Genomic DNA, 23,465 nt, shown 5'->3' with positions numbered 1-23,465 from the left:
TAGTACCTCTTTATAGGACTGTGGCGAGTTAATATAATAATAAGAAGGGTTTGACATATATGAGTGCTCAGTGAGGTTACCTGCAGTCATTGCTGTCATCATCATCATCAGTGCTGTTCTAGATCAGTGGTTCTTAATCCCGGCTGCATAATAAAATCACCTGGGAAATTTGAAAACAGATCCTGATATAGTTGGTCTGGAGTGGGTCTCGGGGAGGCGTATTATTTGAAAGCATCTCGGGTTTAATGCGCTGCCATGGTTGAGACCCCGCAGGGCCTAGCTGGGTGCTTCTCAAACTTGAATGGACATGAATCACTGGGGGATCTTATAAAAATGCAGATTTTGGTTCAGTAGGTTTCAGGCCAGCTGAGAATCCGCATTTCAACCACGATGCCGATGTTGCCGTCCACAGGTCACACTCTGAGTAACAAAGCTTTAGAGTACGACCGCGGATCCCAAGCAGACACAACCCACAGCTTGGTCGGGGGTTTGATGTCAACACAGGGATCGATTGCGTCAGAGGCCTTGTTACACCCAGGCCTGTCGCATGCCTAGTGCCGCACTCTGCCCGGAAGCTCCCCCAGTCCCTCACTCACATGGCCAAACCCTGGGAGGAGATGGAAGCAGGCTGTCTCGGACTTCCTTGATAAGACATGTCAGATGAACTTGCCTCACTGTCCTGGGAGCCCTTTCAGAAGGCATTTAAGGAAGCGCCGCGCACTTAGCACCTAGCTCCTCAGAAGGTGGAGCTCAGGGTCATCATTTTGCCCATAAAAGGGTGATATGTGTGTGTCTAAACTGCTAAGTCAATTACCTTGCCCAGTGGGAGTAGTATTGTTGCCTCCGTTTTTGGCACAAATGACTTGAGTGTTTTCTAAGCACCATTAAATGCCAAAGTCCGTGGCCCTCAATTTGGTCCAGGTGTAACGACTTACAGGCCTACAGTCAAACTGGACAAGGGAGGGGGTGGAAGATTAAATCAGAGCCGACCAACAGGCACAGGATGTTAATTCTCCCAGATGGGGTCTGCATCTTCTTGCAAACTCATTGTGATTTCCTCAGAGCAGCCCTCTCCAAGGTTTAAGTTGTAAGCAGAGGCCCTCCGTGCTGGGGTGTAGGACGTAGAATTTACAGCATCGTGAAATCACCCTGAAGGCAAAGCTGAGAGCATCTTCATTTATCGTGGATGTGTTTAATGTTACATCATCCTTCTGCTGCATGTTGATTAGGCAAACTTGTGAGTCATTTAAATACCCGATTACAAAGACTCCTACTTTTCACACGGCAAACCTATCCTTTAGATTTCCATTTCATATTTTCCGATTCCTAAGATTTAGAGTCAACACTAATTACTTTTATGGAAGGTGTGCATTATTTATCATCCTCATCACCAGAAAAATAAAAGCCAAGACAGACCCTCCCATGTACCCTTTGAGGTAGATATTTTTAGCCTCAGTTTCCCTAGGATGAAACCGAGGCAAAGGGAGGTTAAGTACCTTGCCCAGGGTCCCCCACCTAATAAATATGGAGCTGGTATTTGAACCCAGAACATCCTGGCACCAATGTTCTGAACCATTGCGCTCGACTCCTTTTGTAGGAATGTTGCTACTCAGCATTTATGAGTGCTTAGTACCTGCCAGGCACGGTGCTCAGGGCTCAACATGGATTGCCTCCTTTTGCCCTCAAAACACTCATATGGTTTAGGCACTACTAATTTCATTTCCCTATAGAGGGAGCTGATCTTAGAGAAATGATATGATTTTCCCAAGTTTACTCTCTACCTTGTAGGCACTAGAGCTGGGGTTTGAACCCAAGGGTCCATGTCCCCTCTCCTTAGCTGACTTTGGATTCTTGTCCCCTGTCACTCTTCTCTCTAACCCCGGAGTGAACGTTCCCTGGATCTGTCCACACATTGGTTCCATCAGTGCCCACCTATGCCCACTCCCCCCAAGTCCCTTGTGCCGTGTAAGGTAACACATTCACAGGTTCCAGGGATCCGGACGTGGACATCTTTGGAGGCCATTATTCTGTCTACCTACCACACCATTCCATTGTTCTCACCTGAATCCTGCATGACCCTCCGTCTGTCTCCTGCTCACTTCTTCCCTCCCTCATCACTAGCAGCCAGAGTGGTCTTTTAAAATATAAATACATCTCTTCATGGCTTGTGATCTGACTGGCCACTTTTTGGCCTCCTTTCCCCCTACTCGTCCCCTCGCTCCTTCTGCCCGTGCCACACTGGTCTCCCCGCTATTCCTCCAATATCCTGAGTGCAGTCACGGTGCAGAGGCTTTCCGTGTGCTGTTCCCTCAGCGCGGGACACTCTTCCCTCTATTTGCATGGCTCTGTCGCTCGCTCCATTCAGGTTTCTCCAATGGAGTGTCACTTCTTCATCCCCATACTGCTCTCTCCCTTTAGTGTGGCTGGTGTTCTTCAGAACATTTCTGAAGTTATACTGTAGATTTCCCTGCATTTTTTTTATAGTTTTTTTTTTTTGGTGAGGAAGATTGGCCCTGAGCTAACATCTATTGCCAATCTTTCTCTCTTTTTTTTTCTGAGGAACATCAGCCCTGAGCTAACATCCATGCTAATCCTCTTTTTGCTGAGGAAGAGCGGCCCTGAGCTAACATCTATTGCCAATCCTCCTCCTTTTTTTCCCTTTTTCTCCCCAAAGCCCCAGTAGATAGTTGTATGTCATAGTTGCACATCCTTCTAGTTGCTGTATGTAGGACACCGCCTCAGCATGGCCGGAGAAGCGGTATGTCGGTGTGTGCCTGGGATCCGAACTGTGATTGCCAGTAGCAGAGCGCGCGCACTTAACCACTAAGCCACAGGGCTGGCCCTGCCAATCTTCCTCTTTTTGCTGAGGAAGATTAGCTCTGAGCTAACATCCATGCTCACCTTCCTCCATTTTATGTGGGACACTCCCACAGCATGGCTTCGTAAGTGGTGCGTATCTCTGCACCTGGGATTCGAACCTGCGAACCCCGGGCCAGCGAAGAAGAGCACGTGATCTACTTTTAATGTTGCTCTCCCTTCCCTGGTACGTAAGTGCAAAAAAGGCAGTTTTTTTTGTCTTGTTCTCTGCTGATCCCCAGCACCTGGGACAATGCTTGGTGTGAAGTGTGTGCCCAATACATCTACTGGGAAGGAAGGGAGGAGGAGGAGAAGGGAGGGAGGGAGAAAAGAAGTAAAGAAGGAAGGAAGGAAGGAAGGGAGAGGAGAGAGAAAAGGAAGAAAAGAGAGAAAGGAATGACCTTTTTATGGTTGTTATCTGAGGCCTTATCCCTCAGGGAAGATGATATTCCAAGTACCTCAGAAAGAAAGGAATAACTTTTACCTCCTTCAAATCCATATTATTTATAATACCGTTAAATCCTCCCAACATTTTAATAGTCCCACACAGGTACACACTTCCAATAGCACAAATTCATTATCTGATGTTATTACATCTACCCCTCAGAAGCCATGTGACCGGAAGCTCTCTGTGTCTCAGTTTCCTCATCTGTAAAATGGGTATAATAATAGTGCTGCCCTCATAGGACTGTTATGAGGATTGCATTAGTTAATGTTTGCATAGCGCTTAGAAAGCATCCAGGGACAGAGTAAGCATCATGTAAGTGTTTATTAAATTAAAAAGCCAAACTTTTACACTTAAATTCAAACTATTCTCTCCAATACTCAATTCAAACCTGTAATTTAGAAAGACATTTGGAAACTTTCAGGTTTTTACTTAAATCGGTTTGTTTCAGCTTTATTATAACTCAGGAAAATACTCGTTTGCACTCCTGTTAAAGTAAAATGGCAAAAGTGTATCTTTGCCTGTTTTTTTCCACCAATGGTCATATTCTTACCAAATGTTTCCTCTATGGACTAGGGCTGTTACAATGTTTTTTAAGTAATGGGATTATCAAATTTAGGACTTGATTTGGGCAGAGTGCAAGTGTGAAATCTCAAGGCTGCTCCACAGTCCATCCTGAACGACAGTATCATTTGCCTGGCTTCCAGGGCGCTGGGCTTTGAAACCAGACACCCATTTGTCACTTGCCTCATTAGGTCACCACCTTGGAAAGGCTGCTTCCTCCTTATTAAGGAAAAGCCTGCTGCATTTGTTTTGGCTCCAACCAACCTAACAGTGTCTTTAATTCAGCGACGGACTGTTTTCCTTGGAAGCTGGAGAGTCCAGTGGTTTTGGATCAAGGTTGAATTCTTTCTGGAAGTTCTAAACTGCAAGTCAAATGACTTCACCCAGCAGTGAAGGCAAGAAAGTGGGGCAAGCCTTTGGAAAGTGGATTTTGAATATTGGAGGCTATTCAAAATGGTGCCTAATGATGTGGAAACTAATGCAGTTGGAGGGTGATGTGGACAAACCACTTTATTATTCGTTCAAACGCAGGGTCCTGACATCTGTTTTTGTTTTGTCTTTATTGTTTCCACCTAGAATAGAAAGTAGTTTCAAGCTGATTCAGGGAGGCAAGAATGGATTGAAAGGATACCTACTGTATACAGATGCAAGACAGATACCTTTTGGGGGAGACCGAGTGAAGGCCACTCTAGTAGGACTAAAGGCTGGATAGCATTGGTCAGAGGAAGCTTCTGCTTGGCAGAAATACAGTAGAGGTAGCCCATTCCCAGGGAAGGGGGTCCATTGGCACCTGCGCCTTTTCTCTGCCAGCAGCTGTGAGTGGGAACTAAGGAAGGGCAGCTCTCAGAGTGGACAGTGGGCAGCTTGGGCAGCCATTGGCTAGGTCAGGGGGGCAACGGGACTGAGCAGGAGTTACCATATTTCTGATGCTATTGCATTAATAACCAAGGTGAGCTTCTTGGCTCTTGGAGATAAATCCACTCTCTCGTCTCTCTCAGTTCCTCTGAAATTCTAGGTTCCAGAGCAGAGATTTTTTTTTTAACCAGAGGTCCTTGGGTTTTCTAAGTGTCCATGGAAGTAGTCAAGGGGTTTCTGAAAGCTCAGAAATTATATACAAAGTGTTGTATGCATATGCATTGCCCTGGGAGATAGTCCATAGTTCTTACCAGATTCTCAAAAGAATTCTGTGATCTGCCCTCCTGCAAAGCTTAGAACATTTGTTCTAGATGGTAGCATAAATCGCACCATAGAATACTTTCTACTTTTGTCTCCTTCAGTCTCTCATGATATGTGCAGAATCTGGCAAAGCCAAAATGTTACAAAAAGGTTTGCACAGCATCAAAAACCTTGGGTTGCAAACTCTAGAGGTAAGAAGCGAGAGTCGAGAGCATTCAGGAGTGAGTGCTAGTCTAGTCTGAAGGGCCATTTTGGGCACACCTGGCATCTTAGTCAACTCGGGCTGCTCTACCAAATTACCACAGACTGGGTGGCTTAAACAACAAACATTTATTTCTCACACTTCTGGAGGCTGGGCAGTCCGAGCTTAGGGTGCGGACAGATTTGGTTTTCACCCTCTTCCTGGTTTGCAGACGGCATTCTTCTCACAGTGTCCTTACTTGGTGGGGGGAGAGAAAAGCAAGCTCTCTAGTATCTCTTCTTGTAAGGGCACTAATCCTGTCATGAGCGCTCCACTCTCATGACCGAATCACCTCTCAAAGGCCCTCATCGCCAAATACCATCACACCGGGGATTAGGGTTTCAACACATGAATTTGGGGGAGACACAGACATGCAGTCCATAGCACCTGGTGCTGGGCTGAGCAAGTGACTCAGGAGCTTTCGCTTGACCACAGGTGCATCTACACGGAAACACATCCCGAATGATACAGATACCAATGAATAAATAAGATTATGCTCATAATTATAAAAGAGTATTCAATGAACACCCACAATATGCCAGGAGCTTTGGATACATTACCTCATTTGATCATCACCATAATCTTATGAAATCTTTCCCATTTTACAGATAGAGTAACTTAAGCTCAGAGATGTCAAGTAAATTTCTCAAGGTCATTCAGGTTAGAATTGGGACTTACGGTCAGGTTTGCCCAATCCATGCTTCCTCCCAACTTAAGTAGCTTTGTGGCTTGCAGACAACCATCATGGTGGCTTGCGGGATGCTGATTAATCTAAGATCTCCTTCAGGGCTCTGACTTTAGGATTTTTAGAGTTAACTGAAAGAGTGACAAGTCAAGCAAGCAATATGACAGTCACACACTATGTTAGGAATTGGGAGGGATAAGCACTTTTCCTTCCCCAAGGGACTGCCAGGCAGACTCTGAGGGGGTGGGATTTCTGGAACTCTGTGGAGTTAACAAGAGAAGCGTTGGAAAGTTAGAAAAGAGAGGGGGAGGCTGCATTCCAGGCATAGCTCATGGCATGAGAAAGCACCAAATTTGGAATGGGACAAACAGATGAAGAAGGTGTCAAGCTCTCTGGGGAGGAGTAGAGGGTACTGGAGGCTAAAAACAGAGTAGAGTGCTGGCAAGATGCTGTGGTGACCTAGCTGAGCCTCAAACAAAGGAGAACCATCCCAGGACCCTAGGAGCCTCCCCTCCTCCATCCCAACAACGGGAAGTTCCACACGATGAAGGGGACCGAGTCGCAGATGGAAACTGACTGCCCATTCTACAGGGAGATCTTAAATTCTAGCAGACAGCGCTCTGGTCACAGGAAAAGCCATCTCAACTGCAATGACTTGTCCACTTGCAAAAGATGGTGTAACAAGGGCTTGATTTAGGGGCGAGTGAAAGGCAAGGAATTAGAGGAAGAAAGACAGTAAGAATGGGAAGAAGGAGAACCATGGAGGACGGACAAGAGGCACCTGGGTCCCTGCACAGGCATCAACCATCCTACATCCAGTTACGGGTGCACAGCACTGAATCCAACCCAGATCACGGGATGCAACAACCTCCCTCTCCTCCACTCTCACCCCAGAAAAGGTGCCCCAGGAGAGGAAACAACCAGAGTGACACCACAACAGAAGGCAAGCTCGACTTCGCATCAGAAGTGGCCCTGCCAGCTGTCCCACTACTTCTTCCATGGGGACAGACACTCTCTCACTGGGGAGGCCTGGAGAGCTGCTGAGTGTCCATTTCCTGAAGGGCTGGGGCCAGACTTGGGAGCTCATGGGAGTCAGGGAACTGCTTTCTCTAACACACAAGATCTGAAGTCTTATTCGTGCTCACATCCTTCTCGGAAGTGAAGGGCGCAGGCGCTACAATGAAGATGCGTCCCTTTGTCGAGTCAGCACAGGCTTTGTCCCTGGAGCCTCCGGAGGGGCTACCTTCCATGGGCTGGAGCCCCCCCAGTGCTCCTGGCTCGCACTCAAGCGCCGCCTCTGTGTCGACTCTTTTTCCACCGCCACCTCTCCGAGGATGCCTTCCCCTCTAGTGGGCTAAATTTAGCTCTGAATGAATGCAGAAAGGAGAACACAGTAATGTAAACACAGACCAAGGAGCTTTCAAATATAGGTTTCACGCACACACATTGGCACCAAAGATCCAAGTTTTTCTGTTTTCTTCTCTCCTGCTTCTCTCTACTTCTCCCATCTCATCCTCAGACCCCTGCACCCTTTTCTGCATTTAGTTAAGCTAATTAAATATGTAGATCAGAACGTGGGGCTATTTGTCTTCAGACTGGATAAAGCAGAAATCAACTGAGTGACTGAGGAATATCAAGGAGTCAAAGAGAGCCCTAGATGGCGTTGGTCATTTTCGTTTATCCGTTTGATTGTCTTAGAAACCCACAGAAACTTGGAAGCCTCTTTTGTCTTATCTATTAGCAGAGTCTTTTCTCCTGCTGTGGCTGCCACAGAATGTTGCGCGGTCCTACAAACATTTCCCCCGAGGACCAGTCATTATGTCCCTAAGTCCCTAACTTTGAGGTCATCCCTTTCACTGTAGTTCTTCACACTCACAGAGCATGGATAGTTCTCAAAGTACTTTCTCCTTCATGAGTTCCTTTAGTCCTTACAAGAAACTTGTGGGGTAGTTAGCCATCCCTATTCCCAGTTTACAAATAGGAAACCTCAGCTCAGAGAGGTTAAGTGACTTGTCTGAGGTCACACAGTAAGTGGCAGTGTTATGATTAAGACCTGGGCTTGAGACTTTGTCTTGTCCTCTTCCCCCTCTACCTTGAGCTGCCTTTGGGAAGGGCAATTTGTCCAGGAGGCTCAGCTCAGAGGGTTACATATTGGTGAGGAGCAATTTTTGAGACTGGCTGGCTTTTACCTCCCAGTGAGACAGGTTCAGAGGGGCCAGACACAAGTTGGATCCATCTTGCCGGTATATGGAGGGTGGGCTTGCAGGATTGAGACCCTTGACACTCCAAACGGTGTCAGGAGGGCACAGCAGCCACAGGTGGTAGGAGCTGAAGCCACACTTTCCCATTTTCATTCTTCATTCCCCAACCAGGAGGACACACAGATTTAACTGATAGGCCACTGTCCCTCTACCACCAACCCCACAGCAAATCTCTCTCGTCAGCAGTGCTGATTTGCAGAGTGTGTACAGCATTATCGCATCATGGCTAACAATGAAACTGTCGATGGCCCCACTACCAAAAGGGATTCCAAGCTGACAGGGCATATTGTGGTCATTGTACTGAGGCAAACTAGACTGGCCCCTAAGCTCTCTGAGAAGCCAATGACCCGAGTGTGTCTGTTGGCATTAGATAACTGGACTGGCCTTCCCAAAGACTTTCCCACTTTGTTGCGAATCCACACTCAAACCTAGAATCAACCCCACCAAGGAGCAACTTTAATATGTAGGCATGGAGCTCTCTCCCCAACACTCCAAAATTAAGCTCTCCTTTCCATGTTTTCCTAGGACTTAATCTATTTCCTCTTAAGAATTCCCTTATGCAGTCTATACAGAAGTCGAAATATAATGATGTACTCCTGAAATTTATATAATGTTATAAACCAACGTTATCTCAATAAAAAAAGATAATAATTAAAAAAATAATTCTCTTCTAATTCCTTCTTATTTATAATTATTAAATTTACCCACTTCAAAAGATAAAACTGTAAGAGTCTATGAATCATTAAAAGGAGAATCTGGTAAAGAAATTTCTAGACAATAAATGACACAGAGCAGAATTCTCCTTTTTATTTATTTTTTTTAACATTTTTTTTTTTTGGTAAGGAAGATTGGCCCTGAGCTAACATCCATTACCAATCCTCCTCTTTTTGCTTGAGGAAGATTTTCCTTGAGCTAATATCTGTACCAATCTTCCTCCACCCTGTATGTGGGATGCCACCATAGCATGGCTTGATGAGCAGTGTGTAGGTCTGTGCCTGGGATCTGAACCTGCAAACCCCGGGCCGCTGAAGCAGAGCGCACAAACCCAACCACAATGCCACTGGGCCAACCCCTAAATTCTCCCTTTTAAAAGATGAAAAAAGAGAAGTACCTACCAATATGGGTAATTTTACTAATACCAATAGTTTACCTCTTTTCTAAAAAAAATTAAAAAGCCTACATTAAACCGTGTATAAAATCAAATCATTCACTTAATTTGGTCTATGACATTTTTAATGAAGCAATGTTGGGCTGAGTAATTAGGACCCACCAGTTCTGAAGCACCTCCTGCGGCCACTCTCAAGCATTTCATGTCTGTTATTCTTATTTCTCACAGTATCCCTATGAGGTTAGTGTTATTACCCTCCATTAAAGATAAGGAAAATGAGGCTAAAAGAATTCAAGGTAGTGCAGTTGGTGAGACTGACGGAGGGCTGGGATTCTAATTTGTCCTTAGAGCTCATGCCTTTTCTCTATATCACGCCCACCTCCCACTTCCTAATCCCACTTTTCAAAGCTTTTATCAGTAAGAAGACTATTATGAACCAACATCTGAATATCCCAGCAAGGTAAATGTAGAATGGTCCCTAACCGTGCAGCTCTAATTCCTGGATCCTCTCCTCATACCACCTAGTTTCCACGTCAATCAACTGACTTTGCCAAAGCTAACCAAGAGAAAAGAAGGCCATCAAACTGAAATATTAATTGTTCGTTTCTAGCCAGGTTTCCAATTTCTCATTTTGAATCTGCTGTGTAGAGACCCTAGTCAACATATACCTTAAGTGACATCCAGCCTAATTTGTTTCCCATGCTGGCGCTCTGCTTTCTAGCTTCTTTCTCTTTCTTGCCCCATGGGGACTCTATATGAATCTGTCATTTGAATCTCATAGAGAAAAACAGCACATACTTGAAATCCCATCATCAACCTTCCCAAATTGTTCACAAACACAGGAGCCAAGGGCTCAAAGCACTGTTCCCCTCCTCATTCTGTGCAGCCATCACATGTGTTTTGAATGACCATGTATTCTAAAAGATCCTGGGCAAAAGAGAACTAATACAAATACAAACATTTTGGAGGACCCTGGCATTTCTTTTCAAATTACTTTTATCAAAGGAAAGCTTCAGGTTACTAGGAAATTTCACACCTTTAGCTACTGTTCAATAAGACTTTAACTTTTACTCACTCAATGGGCCTTGGCAAGTCATTTCCCTCTCCGTTTACAGAGCTCCTGTTTTCCCCACAGGGCAGTAGGCTGTGGTCATCTGCAGTTCCCCAAAGACTCATGCCCTAAAATAGATTCTGAAATTTTTATTAACGAAACATCTATTTTGCAAATCTAGCCTTCCGTATTCTCTCTGTATCATGCTTTCCAACGCAGCGTCTATCAGAAAAACCATTAATATGGGTTGTGCTTACGCAACACAATTTGATGTTCCAGCAAGAACTAGTGATTTGTTACACACATTACACCATTGTAATAGACCTTTTCAGATTTTAAACGTGTGGAGGGCAAAAAGTCACCAATATTTGCATGAGACTATGAATTCTTTGTAATCCCAAGCTGTAGCCTGGTGTCGAGTATAGAATAGCTGCACAATAAAAGTTTATGAAAGAAATGGCATACTTTGGGTTATAAATCTCTGTGTTTATAATGGGTTCAATGATTTTAAAATGATAGAATTTAGAGATTTGAGGGAAGAAGTGCTGGAAGAGGAGAAAATGTTTTCCATTTGCTCTTTGGCCAAGTGTCAGCCACTCGTTTCACGTCTCCCTGTTTCGCTTAGGATTCTTAGTCACCAGCAACAGCAAGTGATTCTAGGTGACAGGAGCAGAGAAGGAATGAATTGAAAGTGTACTAGGTAGCTCACAGAATAGCTGGGAAGACTAGAGAAGGAGGCTTGGGCAATGGGCAGGACCAAAGGTGAACTACCAGCCTGAAAGAATTCTCTAATGCTGTGTCTTCAAGATCCTCGGCAGGTGCACGGGCCTGACTGAGCCCAGACTGCACGCCATGTCATAGCTTCTGGGGGATCTGGAGAAGTAAGTGTCTGGCATTTCTCAGCTTCTATGATGGGCCGTGGCTCTGACTCTAACTGTGGCTCATAATATGAGAATTTCCCAAAGATGGAAAGTGGTTCACAAATTGGGCATTCAAAAAAACATGGAAGAGTCTGTTACACTTCCACCTGGACAAAATCCCAGGGTCCAGCATTCTGAATTTCTTCTGTCCTTTGACTTTTTGCTCTACCTGCTTTGACAGTCCTCAACACTGAGTAAACACAACCACTGCATGTCATGGGTCTTAGGCTGTTAACAACCACCGAGGAAGTACATACAATTGGCCATGAGTCTTTTACCTATTCCTAGTAAACTCAATTAGTACAATGGTTCTAAATCCATTCCTAACCCCTACCTCACTCCGTAGAAATTTAATTCTGTACATGTATTCAGAGAAATGTGCCCCAAGAGATTCCAATGCATACTTCTGGTTGGGAACTATGTCTTAATTTTTCCCATTTCTGACAGCTTCTTTACAAACCATTTCTATTTTTCTGAAGTCCCCCCACCCCCACCCCATCAGTCTCAACCAATGACACTTCCATCAGCTGGGAAAACTAGGCCATCTGATACTGACTCATTCGACTTCTCTCTCCTTCAACTCAAAATTTCTTCTTGTCTTTACCCATTCCATACTTCTGCGCTGCTTCATTTCCCCTTCTTTCCAATGCTAAACTGGCCACCAGTGCTCATCTGGATGCCCTCTGAGCTAAACTGAGACTTAACTCGTGTCTTCCCTTTTGACTATGTTTTTGGCCTCACTTCTCTGATGTCTAATTCCCTTTGGTCCTGAAACATTCAAGTCTCACCTGACCTAACAACCTTTCACCTGCTGCTCCCCATAGACCACCTTCCTGTTCCCTCCACCATCTTCATCTTTCACATCCAAAGATCTGAAAGGAGTGATTTGTACTCATGGATTATTCTTCCTCAGCTCTCACTCATTCTCAACTCTCTGTAATCGCTTCCAGGCTCACACTCCACACACACTGCTCTCCCAATGTCACCCATGGCTTCCTGACTGCCCTAGCCAATGGCTTCTTCTTAGTCTGCATCCTTCTTGACACTTGGAAGCATCTGACCCTGTTGAAAACCGCTTTCCTCCTTTTGTGACTTTTGGTACAAACGTTTCTCCTGATTTTTCCTTCTACTTCTCAGGTGATACGTTCTCAGCCCCCTTTCCTGGGTTTTCTCCTCTTCTTGTTCTGTTTTCTCGCCATGGCCATTCTCATTTCTTTAGCTGTAACTTCAAAGTAGGTGACACCCAGATATGTGTCCCCAGTCCTGAGTCTTCTATCCTGAGATTCAGAGCTTTCCAACTGGTCACTTCCAAAGGGTGCCCAGGCCCTTCTCCCACCCCGTCTGCTCCTGCATGACTCCTTTTTAAAAAAATTATTGTGATAAAATATACATAACATAAAATTTACCATTTAAACCACTTTTAAGTGTACAGTTCAGTGACATTAAGTCCCTTCACATTGTTGTGCTCCTCTATTCCTTTTTAATATCTATATAGCTGGGGGACAAGGACCGTTTCTTGTTCTCTTGTTTTTCGCTGGGGCCTGCCCCACCTCCATCTCACTGGCCAAGCCTGGTGCTGAGTGTTTCAGAACATGAGCTCTGGACAGTCTGAGCTGAGTGGAAATCCCAGCTCTATGACTCTGGCTGAGTCCCTCAAGCGCACTGGCCTCACTTTCCTCATCTTGTTATTCTCTACTCTTGTTGGGTACATAGGCACTCTGCTGAAGTAATAACAGCTTTGTTTATTTGTGAGCAAACAACCCGCAAAGGACTTGTCCTGCTGGAGCTGATGCTGGAAGAGAGGAGAAAAGGAAGCCTTTGAAGAAAGCGATGGGTCTCAGCCAGAAAGAAGTTCTGGATATACTTGGAGTGGGATGTTGAATCTGGCATCGGCTCGGATTTACGACACAAACAGCTCCACCTACACCTGTTATGAAAGAGAAGGGAAAACAATCAACCAGTCAAACTGTTTTGGTGACTGCTTCCATCTGCAGGCACAATAGTGATTGCCCATCAAGTGACAGGTAAAACCTCCATGGGAGTTGAAAAGGCAATTTAGTTGAATTGCAAGAATTTGCCTAGGAAAGAGGTGATTTGGAGAAATTTGATGTGATACCTTTTAAAATGCCTTAAGTCTTGCGTTTATGGACTCATCAAGGATCTAAAGAGGTCACAATGGGTTTTTTTCTTTTTTTTGGTGTTTATTTCATTTTATGGGCAAAGTTTCCTTATGAATGTTGGGAATTTAACAGGTCCCTCCTGAATGTAAAGAAGTATTTTGTTTGTTTTTAGCATTTATTTCCTTTTGAACCGGGTCTTATCCATCTCTCATATCCAGCCCAGGGCCTGTCACAAAAGACGTACTTGAGTACTGTCTCCTGTTTGGGTAAAGAATAGATGAAGTATTTTTTGGGACCAGATCCTACTTTTCCTTTCAGAGACTGTGTACAGAAGTAAAGACACTCACAGTTTCAGCCCAGAATGTCACAGGATAATGATAAGAACAGATTGCCCTTTACAAAGCCCCTTTATATACTTTATCTCATTCATCACTGATGACACTCGGTTTTTCAGATGAGGAAACTGAGGTTCAGAGTGGTTAAGCGAATTGCCCATAGTTTCACAGCTAATAAGTTGTCAAGCCCAGCCTAGCCGAGCACCTAGGACTGCAAACTCGCTGTCCTTCTAAGCCACGTTTCGCCTCACAGAGGGGTGGGCTGTTTCGAGCTGTACTCTGCCCTCAGCCGACTTAATGTTTGACGACCCTGCCATCTAAGGCACGTGGGCGAGGCAGCCCTTCCCTATGGGAAATGTCCCCACGTGGAGCCCAAGCATCTGGCATGAGCTAGAAGGCGACCAGAACACTCGGTGGCTGCAGCCCACACGTAACGGCACATGCCTGAGGCCCTTCGGGTGGCATCTGCTCCGCCGAGGCGCCACCTCGCCCTGCTCAGGCCCAGCAAGCGCCTGTCCACCCAGGCGCGCCATCCGTGCGCCCCAGTGGCTCGCCGTGCGCCCGCGCCCCAGTTGCCCACCCGCACGCGCGCCGCCCGTCAGTGCCTTGGGGACCCCTCCCCCCGCGGCGACAGCCCCGGCATCTCCTGCCCGCCTAGAGCCGCCCGGGGCCGCGGTCGCGGTCCCCCACACCCCAGGGGCGGAGCGAGACGCCGAGACGTCAGGGCGGAGGACGAGCACGGGGCCAGCGCGCCCTCCCGGCAGCTGCCCGCGGCCCACGTCTCCGACTGGCGCGGCCGGCGGCGGCCGGGAGATGCAGTTAGCGGCGGCGCTGGGGCGCAGCCAGGCGGCGGGGCGGGCGGGGGCCAGAGACTGAGCCCGGGCGAGCCAGCCGGGGCGAGCCAGCGGTGCGCACAGCTCTGTCCGCCACCCCCGGAGCGGACCCCCCGCCCGTTCTCGACTCTCCCCGGGGTTCTAGCAAAGCCCCCCGGTGCCCATCAATTTCCTTGGGTGACTACAGCGTGTGTTTTGTTTTTCTTTCTTCCTTCCCCTCCCTGTGTGCCCTTCTCCAGGATGGCAGAAGCGGAATTGCACAAGGAAAGGCTGCAAGCCATAGCAGTAAGTCCACTTTCATTTTATTTTCTGGCTTTATTGTCTGGGATGAGAAGGGGACCCCGAGTGTTTGGGGGCCATCGACATTCCAGCACAGTAGCCGCAGGACATGTGTTTTGGGGATAAAAGTCTGTCAAGGATCAGCTACGGTGCTTTTTCTTTCATACATCTGGAGATAGAAAGCCCCAGGGCGCGCTTTGGGTTGGGGATGTGAATGTGGAAGATTGGCTTCGAAATAAGATGCTTGCTACTGGGCTTTGGGAAAGACTAAACAGACGCGTGGGGGGCGATTCCTGGAATATTATCACCCAGTGCTCAGTAATACTCTGACTTCATACAGTGGAGAACGGAGAGAACGGTGACCGGGAGGGTGGCTGCCATCCTTTCTGCGGAAGCCGTTGGTCTGCTAAGTGGAAAAGCATCAGTTAGCTCCACTGCCAGCCACGCGGTAGAACCTCCTCCCCGAAACCGGGAGTGTTAATTTCCCCCATTCTATTTGATGTTGACAAGGGCACTGGCGCAAACCACCACCCTGGAGGGGTCTGAGGACTTTTCATAATAACTGGGTCCTGGGAATAATATTCCAAGAGAGCGTCCTTCTTATGGGTGTGGATAATCTGAAAACCTGTTTTCAGCATACAAAGGAGCAACGAGTTCTGGCCAAGTTTATATGCACTTTCAGAAAAGTGTACCTATTTGCATCTTGGGTCTAAAAGAGAACTTTCTGAGACTGCCTAGATGTGAGCAATCTTGCCACAGTGTTGCCAATGATCCACAGATGTGGTATTTTTATTGGAGCCACCACAGCTGGCTTATATATTTCCTTTGCTGATGAGGGCATGATTACTGCTGTGTATGAAACAGTAACAATTAAAAGAGAAGGTCTGTTAACATACTGGCGTAAAAAACTCTCTAGACATTCTTCTAGCTGAGTTTTGTTTTTTTAGTTTTTTGTCCACGAGTTCCCTGGAAATACATATAAATTTGTTGGAGAAATAGCACGTAATGTTTTGGAAGCAAAGTGTATTAAAGTGTTTTCAAAATCTTTTGGACAGATTCTTTATTGGGAAAATGCACACAGGCCCTTCTTTTTTAAGAAGCATTTGATGTGGTGTTCATGGCTCTGAGACCCTCTTTATCAAAGTCTTCACATCTTAAATGTCTTGGAGACGGTACCACCGAAGTGAGAGAGATGTTTGTTGGTGAGGTTGAAATGCTATGGTTTTTTTGCTTATCAGGCAATCTTTGAACTTGGTCCTCAGGACTCAGGAAGGCTGTTTTTTCCTTTCTTTCCTTTTCCCTCTATGCATGTGTATTTTGATGGCTAATGAAGTTGTTTATGGTTTCTAAAGTTAGTGGCAAGGCAGTGTGGCCAGTATGTCATGAACTTGGTAAGAATGGAGATATTCAGTTATTGGTGCCATGGAGCTGGTGGGTGTTTTATATAAACTGAATAATAGGCTGCTTTAACCGTCCGTGAAGTGGCTGCTCCAGAGAACGTTCAGTTGCTCCCGTTGGCTGCTGCCGAAGTTTCCAACAGTTGTCACATTTTCTGCCTTTGCATGACCAGCTTTGCTGGATGCCTGAGGAACAGCTGAGCCCCATGAAAGGATTTGCTTTCTGAACGGGGAGCCAGTGGCAGCTAACACTGGGGCCACCCCTTTCCAAGAGGGCTTGGATAATCCCAGCAGGGGCCAAGTGGATTTGCAAGAAAGATCTAGCGGGTCTTTGGGAATTCTCTTGAATGTATAAGCGGAATAAACACAAATACTCGTGCCTATTCAGTTATGGAATGGAGTTTGTCCTGTACCTGGGAACATGTTGATGATTCTCATGAACGTACCAGCCTCAATGAATATGTACGTTGTTATCAGTTCAGATTTTCTAATTGCATGTGTGTGTGTGTGTGTGTGTGTGTGTGTGTGTGTGAGAGAGAGAGAGAGAGAGAGAGAGAGGGAGAGAGAGAAAAGAGACAAGGAGAGGAAGGGAGGGCTTGTGACCACATCAGTAAATAGTTCTATGCCATGGTTTGGCCTAGTGCACACTCTCCAAATTCGGCAAACCCTGCCTCTCTCTGACACCTTCCTAGAGTTCTCAGGGGACCCTCAGGAGCTCAAAGCCTGCCGCCAGAGTCTAGCACTCCTGAAGTCTCTCTGGAGATGTGAAGGAGGAAGAGAACAAGTCTTCACCTCTTCACCCACTTGGCTTCCTCTCTGAGAGGCAGAGCAGATAGATGGGGATTCTAGTCTGGAGGGTCCTGGACAATCTTTAGTCTGGGCCTCGGTTCCTTCATCTGTAAAATGGGCTCATGAGTTCTACCTCATGGGCTGGTTGTAGGGTTTAGATATGATGCAGGCAAAGCCTCTGGCCTGCAGTTGTCATTAGATGATGTTGAGGCAGAGCCCCCAATTCCTGTCTACACTGCTGCCTTGTCCTGTGAGGGTTAGAGGCAACATTTCTGAAGCAGAAAGAGTCTCAACAGCCTTTTTCATCCTTTCCTTTAACTCTGGCTGGAGGCCAGGGCTCTGCCCAGCGGCCGTTTTCCCAGCTGCTTCAGACACAGGTGCAGAGAGGTCACTTGAAGATTCATCCATCCATTCATTCAGCAGGTATTTACAGAGTGCCTCCTCTAGGAAGGTACTGGCAACACCAAAAAGTCGGTGTCCCCAAGTGTCAGCCATCAGAGGGAAGACTTTACCCTTTGCACACTTAAGTTTTGAAAGGGAATATGTCCTGTGACCTATTTATCACATGATCACCTGTGGGAGTTTTTCCCCCTAACAGAATGAAGGACTCAGAAACTATGGCGCTTTAATTGAATCTTCCAGCTGAGTCCAGAGACGAATCAATGAGGAAAGATGAATCTCCTCCTATTTCGTGCCAAAAGAAGAGCAAATCCATCTTTGACAACTGTCTCTACTTCCAGATGCTTCTTTCATCTACAGGGACACTCTCAAAGATGTAATTTTAGAAGATACCAAAATGCCACTGTAGCAGAATGAATGTGAATAATTCCAGGGAATAATAATACAGTTGCCATTTATTGAACATTATCTATTCAGCCAGGTACTGTGTAATGTGCTTTTTTTTTTTTAACCTCAAGTTGTTAATAATCTAATGGAAAAAAATAGGAAAATGCGTAAACAATTACTCTACAGTGCCAGGAGTACTTATGCAAATGAGCACACACGTGGAGCAGGTGAACCCACCCTGAGGAGTTGTGGACCCTTTCCCCAGAGAGGAGACAGTTGAGCTGTCCTGATGATTGGGTAAAAAAAAAATAAAATGACACAGTAACCTTCCCAGTTAGCAGAAGGTGTTTATTTATTTGTTTGTTGTTAGTTTCTTTATTATTTATTTGGAACACTTAGAATAAGAAAGGGAAAGCCAAAAGCATGAAGAGGTTAAGTCAGTAGCTAAAGCACCAACTCAGTAATAAGAGTGAAGTGCATTTTCACACGTATTGTGTCATTTAATCCTAATAACAAGCAGATGAGGTTGGGGCTACTATAGTATACATATTTTATAAGTAAAGAACACAACAGTAACAGATGGTGTCAAAGCCAGGCTCTAAACGCACACTGCAGGGCACTGGAGCTCCTATATTGACTACTGCCCTGAATTGCTTCCCCTAAGATGGTGGCAACATCTCATGCTTTCTCCATGAGCGTGCTGTGCACGTGGTTCCAGCAGCCTCAGTGTGAGCCAACGAGGGAGAAGCAGACTGATTCGGTAGCTCTGGGAAAGGCCGAGACAAACCAAGAGGCCCACATTCTTTCGAGAGTCTTCCAAGCTGGTTTCAGTGCATGGAAACATGGATGTAAGTTCCAACTGAATGAGTAGCATTCCCTTGGGGAAGAAGCCACTGCATCTCAAGGGAAACCAACCTTGGGGGAGGATGTTATATCGGCACATCCGAGAGGAGTAGAGTCTTCCTTAGGCACGTGTGGCAATAACTAAACATTACGGAGGTGACCTTGGGCAAAAGCTCTCAGAGCCATATGGACAGGCCTCAGGCCAGCCCCAGGGACCAACATGAGTGTGTTCACATGTGCTGAAACATGATAGCACATCTGGCCTTGGAGGGGTACTCCGACATAGGCTGGAGCTGCCACTAGGATCCTGCTGAGCTAGAGTCCTGGGTGGGGAGGAGAGGGAAGAGCTTGGGGGTATGCGGGCCTGGACATGCCTCTGTGGAATCTGCCCTTTTTGGGATCTCACTTTGGGCCCCTCCTCCTCTTGAGACTCTCACCCAGAGCATGCAGTTAGTGGACTGTGGCTCCCACCTGATTCCATTCTGTGTCCTGAGAGGGCCTGGATGTAGGTGGGTAGCTTAGGCTGCCTCTGCCCTCTCTTGCAGAGAAATACTTTGGCGTTTCCTTGGGTTCATTTCTCAATGCCTCTTCTTGCCTTGGAGTGATAAGGCCTTGACTACCACAGTTGGAGTGTGGGACCAGGGGCCAAGGAGGCGAATCAGGCTGCTTTTGACCCAGAGTGCTTAGGTGGCCTGCAGAGCCTGGGCAAAAGTCCTTGCTGCAATTTAGCTGTGATTCAGCCCAGCCCAGCTTCCCAGGTCAGGGATCCCTCAGAGGGTTTGGAGACCCAAACGCAAGCCCTATAGTAACAAACCCTGTGATTCTTGTGGGGACCATCCCTGTACATGTCCTTGTGAACCTCTGTCATTGGCAGGCAACTGGAAAAGGACTGGAGAATTGAAGATCCTGGCCATTCATTTGCTATCTTCTTCCGTCTCAGAGACATGCATGATACCCTGCTTCTGAAATCCCAAGTTAGGCCTAAAAAATGATTTGCTCAGGACATTGGTGGCTGAGTCTGCAGGGCCACCCAGCAGATAGCTGCCACTTTGGGCCCGTTCAAGGTCATTGCTAGGTCTGGGAGTGCCAAGGTAGGCCTTACACAAACATGTGCAAGGGTCAAACACCTCTCTGGGCACCTTTTCGTACTTCTGAGTCATTTCAGGCTTTAGCCTCTTGGGCCAAAGAGCAGCTGCTCTGGCTAGTTCCCTGAGAAATACAGCAGTCTTCATTTAAAAAGCCAAGCAGGGGGACTTGTGGGTTATGATTTGTCAATATTTAAGGAAAATCAGGGCTCAGTCTTGGTGCTTCTGCATTTCTTTGGGACTGCCCAACGCTTTGGGGATCCCTGCTGTTGGTCCTTTGAACTACCCACATTTCATCAACGGTCCCTTATACAGATGTTGTTCTGGCTTGACAGTAAGAGTTGGTCATCATGGGGTGTAACATTGACTAGACAGCAAATGGGCATTGATGGGTGGAGACGGTGGTCTCCTGGGCTGGGAGTGCCCAGGTGACACAATCTGGCGACTTATGAGCATGGATTCTGATGTCCAAAAGCCTTGGCTCAAGTCCTGGCCTTTCTATTAGTGTCTGTATGACCTTGCTGTCCCTCGGTTTTCTCATCTATAAGATGGGGATAATGATAATACCCACCTCATGGAATTGTTGTGAAGGTTATTTGATAAATTTCATGGGAAATACTTGGAACAAAGATACAGAAAATACTCAGCAGAAGTTTTCTGTTTATAATAAGTGACTCAACAAATCATAACTGGTGCATCTTTAAACAGAAATTGGACACAAAGAATGAAAGATGAATTCTATTAACTTCCATATTTTTGCCAAACTGGGCAATCTCAGATGAATATAGTAACTACTGAGAGTTTCCAATGCAGGAGGATGCTAATAATAACAATGAAAAGGGTTGTTTGTAGTAGATAGGGGTTGCAAACTCAAAAGGCTCCAGGGGGCAGCATGTAACATAAGTGAGTGACACAGACTGAGTGGGAAATTGTGAGGACCTGGAGAGCAGATGCCACTTCTCAGTTAAGATGCAGTTAATTCATACCATGTGAGAACGTGAGTCCTATGTTGTCGCATCAACTGACTTTCATGAGAAGCCAGAAATTTGTTTTTTTAAGATGTGAGATCTTCCATTTAAAAGAGAATAGTATCAACTCGTGAACACAGCAAAATTCCTTTTGGTCAACAGGTCAACCTTTTGTGACCTCCAGATGTAGGTGGAGCTTTGAACTTGACAAGGTGCTCTCCTTATGCATGGACTTATGGATTTCATAAGGATGCGATGAAGTAGCACTGCCAGCACCCCCTAAATCTTTCAAGATTTACAAAATCTGGGTGCATTTTCGCCAGGGCTTTGCGAATTTGGTGTCCAAATGTTTGGGTCATTGGAAAAATAGTGTATATTTGCTATATCTTTTGATATTAAGTGAGCTTCTCTCAATCATTGACATTATTGTAACTCAAAATATTCACATTTCGGTAGGTGATTGCTGTCGCAAAATTAACAGAAAAGTTGAAATGACCATCAGTACTTTGATGTGGGAAATTCCTGTTACCATAGAAGAATATTTAAGAACAAGGTATGGAAAGCTGAGCCTATCACATGTCATCCATGTTTGAGATGATTTTGATTTATTATCAGCCTCAATTAATAAACAGTGCAGGGAGACCCAGCTGGGCTCAAGACTTCTAATAATTGCAGCATCTGCCACTGGGCATAGACTTTTTGCCGGAAATGGTGAGGGACAATGATTCTCAAACTTCAGTGCTTTAGGATCCCCTGGAGAGCTCCTTAAAACACAGATTCTGGGTCCCCTCCCAGAGTTTGGGGTGGGGCCTGAGAGTTTGCATTTCTAACAAGTTCCCGGGGGATGCTATTCCCAGCTGTGGCTGCTCTTCTGAGGACTACAGACAGAGAACCCCTGGTCAAGTGGTGGAAGACCAATGGTAAAGGGAGATTTGGCCTGGGTCTTGATAAGTGCCGCTTGCCCATTGGGACATGCCCAGGAGTTTCTGAGATGTGTCTATCGTGAAGAGGTGAAATAGAATGAAAGACTGAATTCAATCTTAATTCGAGAGCCTACACATAGCTCAGTTTGAAAGTGATGTAGTTGTGTTCCTCTCACATCAAGTGGCTGATCAAGAGGAAGCCTTTGTTTGTCTTGGGTACTTGTTTTAATCTATTTAAATAAGGTGAAATTTCTGTCTGTTGGTCACTTGAAGATACTTGTTTGAAAAGTATACTTGGGATTGGCTGATCAAAACTATGGGCTACAAAATTCACTTGGGGAGGTCCTATGGGGCACCTTGGTGAGATAAGAAGTCATGCAGTAGAGCAGATATCGAGCAGTACCGTGGGAGGCCCTTTGAGAGAGGTGCATGATACATATTATGATGCTATAGATGGAGAAGTCCTGTAGCAGATCAGCCAATCTTATGGCAGCCCCTCCAGCCCTCAGGCCTGATTCTCAATGCAGCTGCTTCTCACGTGGGCAACTCGAGCAGGATGCCAGGATGAGCAGCAACCGAGCTTCATTTGTTTAATGATGGTTAATGACCCTCCTAAGCCAGTCTGTGTGTACACAAGCACGGCTTGTCATTGGTGTATCAAAGAGGAGTTTATTCTCACAAAGATGTCCTACAGGCTTCCCTAGCCCGTCTTTGTAGCATCCATTGTTTGAGCCAACTCTTCATTTTCAGAAGGATTCAGCCTCATCCAGACTCTTATCTACCTTAAAACACAAAGCACAGAGGCCCCACTATACAGGATGAGACCTAAGAGAACATGGACAGACTGTGGGTAATGGCCTCACAGCATGGGGTACTTTGTAGAGGAAGGTTTGCACAGAAGTGCTGTGGGTTTGGGCGAATCCCACACAGCTGAGACCTATTTCTGACAGGAAATGCCAGCAGAAGCAGAGGTCTGTGTGGGGTGGTGCATGTTGGAGCTACATGTGCCCTTGGGTGATTATTATGTCAGTCTTTTTCATTAGTCTCATGTTGAATTAAAATCTTCAAAAGGAGATTATTAATTACACAGAGACAGACAGACAGAGACAGGCCTATAGCCAGTTTACATAATGCTTGAACATAAAAATACTTTGGTGTTAGTCTTTGATTCTCATATCGATGCTTCTATAGCTTCATATGAGCTTAGCTAGAAGAAAGGAATAGGGAAGCTGGTACCTTTCCCTTGCATAACATGGAAGGGGAAAGAAAAGCCACACGTGTCCCCAAGATAAAAGCTTTAGCTGTAGATGAAAGAGCCGTAGGCTGACCTTAGAACACATCTTCCTATCCATCATTTCCCCTCGGGTAGCCTATTTCATTGCCCTGCGGGCTTCCAGGCTCTTGACAGTCTGTACACTCCCAAATCTCTTCAAGGCATTTGTAAAACCTGCTCTGACTTTTTTGCTGAATTATACTGGTTTACTTACTATTCTAGGTGGGTGGGATTTTTTCCCCCTTTTTCTAAATTATAACCAGTCATCTGAGTATTCACTTTATTTTTAAATTCAGGGCTGAAACTTAAAACTTTGAGGGTTATAAAAAAATGTTATTCTTAAGAGAAAAACTTATGCTTGAAAACTTAACCCTTTGGTGTTAGGCAAGGGGATCGTCTCTGAGTTTGAGCAATAATGGCAACAACTTTGAGGCCAATAAATACCACACGGGGATTTAGGATTTGGGCAGTTGAGATAGTATGCATGTCTCACATGTGGCATGATAGAAAGGCCGGGATCTAGCCGA

The 23,465-nt window shown here is 45.8% G+C and overlaps 1 protein-coding gene across 5 annotated transcripts in view; it reads left to right on the top strand.

The window, feature by feature from the left end:
- Nucleotides 1–14,613: 14,613 nt before the first annotated feature.
- Nucleotides 14,614–23,465, top strand: part of PALM2AKAP2 (PALM2 and AKAP2 fusion) — a 327,255-nt gene continuing 318,403 nt past the window's right edge. For 2 of the 5 annotated variants that reach the window (XM_087419325.1, XM_087419323.1), the window contains exon 1: nucleotides 14,634–14,880. In XM_087419325.1, coding sequence (XP_087275451.1) covers nucleotides 14,836–14,880 — 45 coding nt within the window. In that variant the 5' untranslated portion in view covers nucleotides 14,634–14,835. Of the gene's footprint in view, nucleotides 14,881–23,465 lie in introns of all 5 variants that reach the window. The other 3 variants (XM_087419326.1, XM_087419324.1, XM_087419328.1) reach the window with 2 other exon arrangements.

This window comes from Ceratotherium simum, chromosome 29, assembly GCF_057802395.1.
Source record: "Ceratotherium simum simum isolate JZ-2026a chromosome 29, ASM5780239v1, whole genome shotgun sequence".
Lineage (NCBI taxonomy): Eukaryota > Metazoa > Chordata > Mammalia > Perissodactyla > Rhinocerotidae > Ceratotherium > Ceratotherium simum.
The sequence above is the reverse complement of the archived record's forward strand: the minus strand, read 5'-3'. Positions and strand labels throughout refer to the sequence as shown.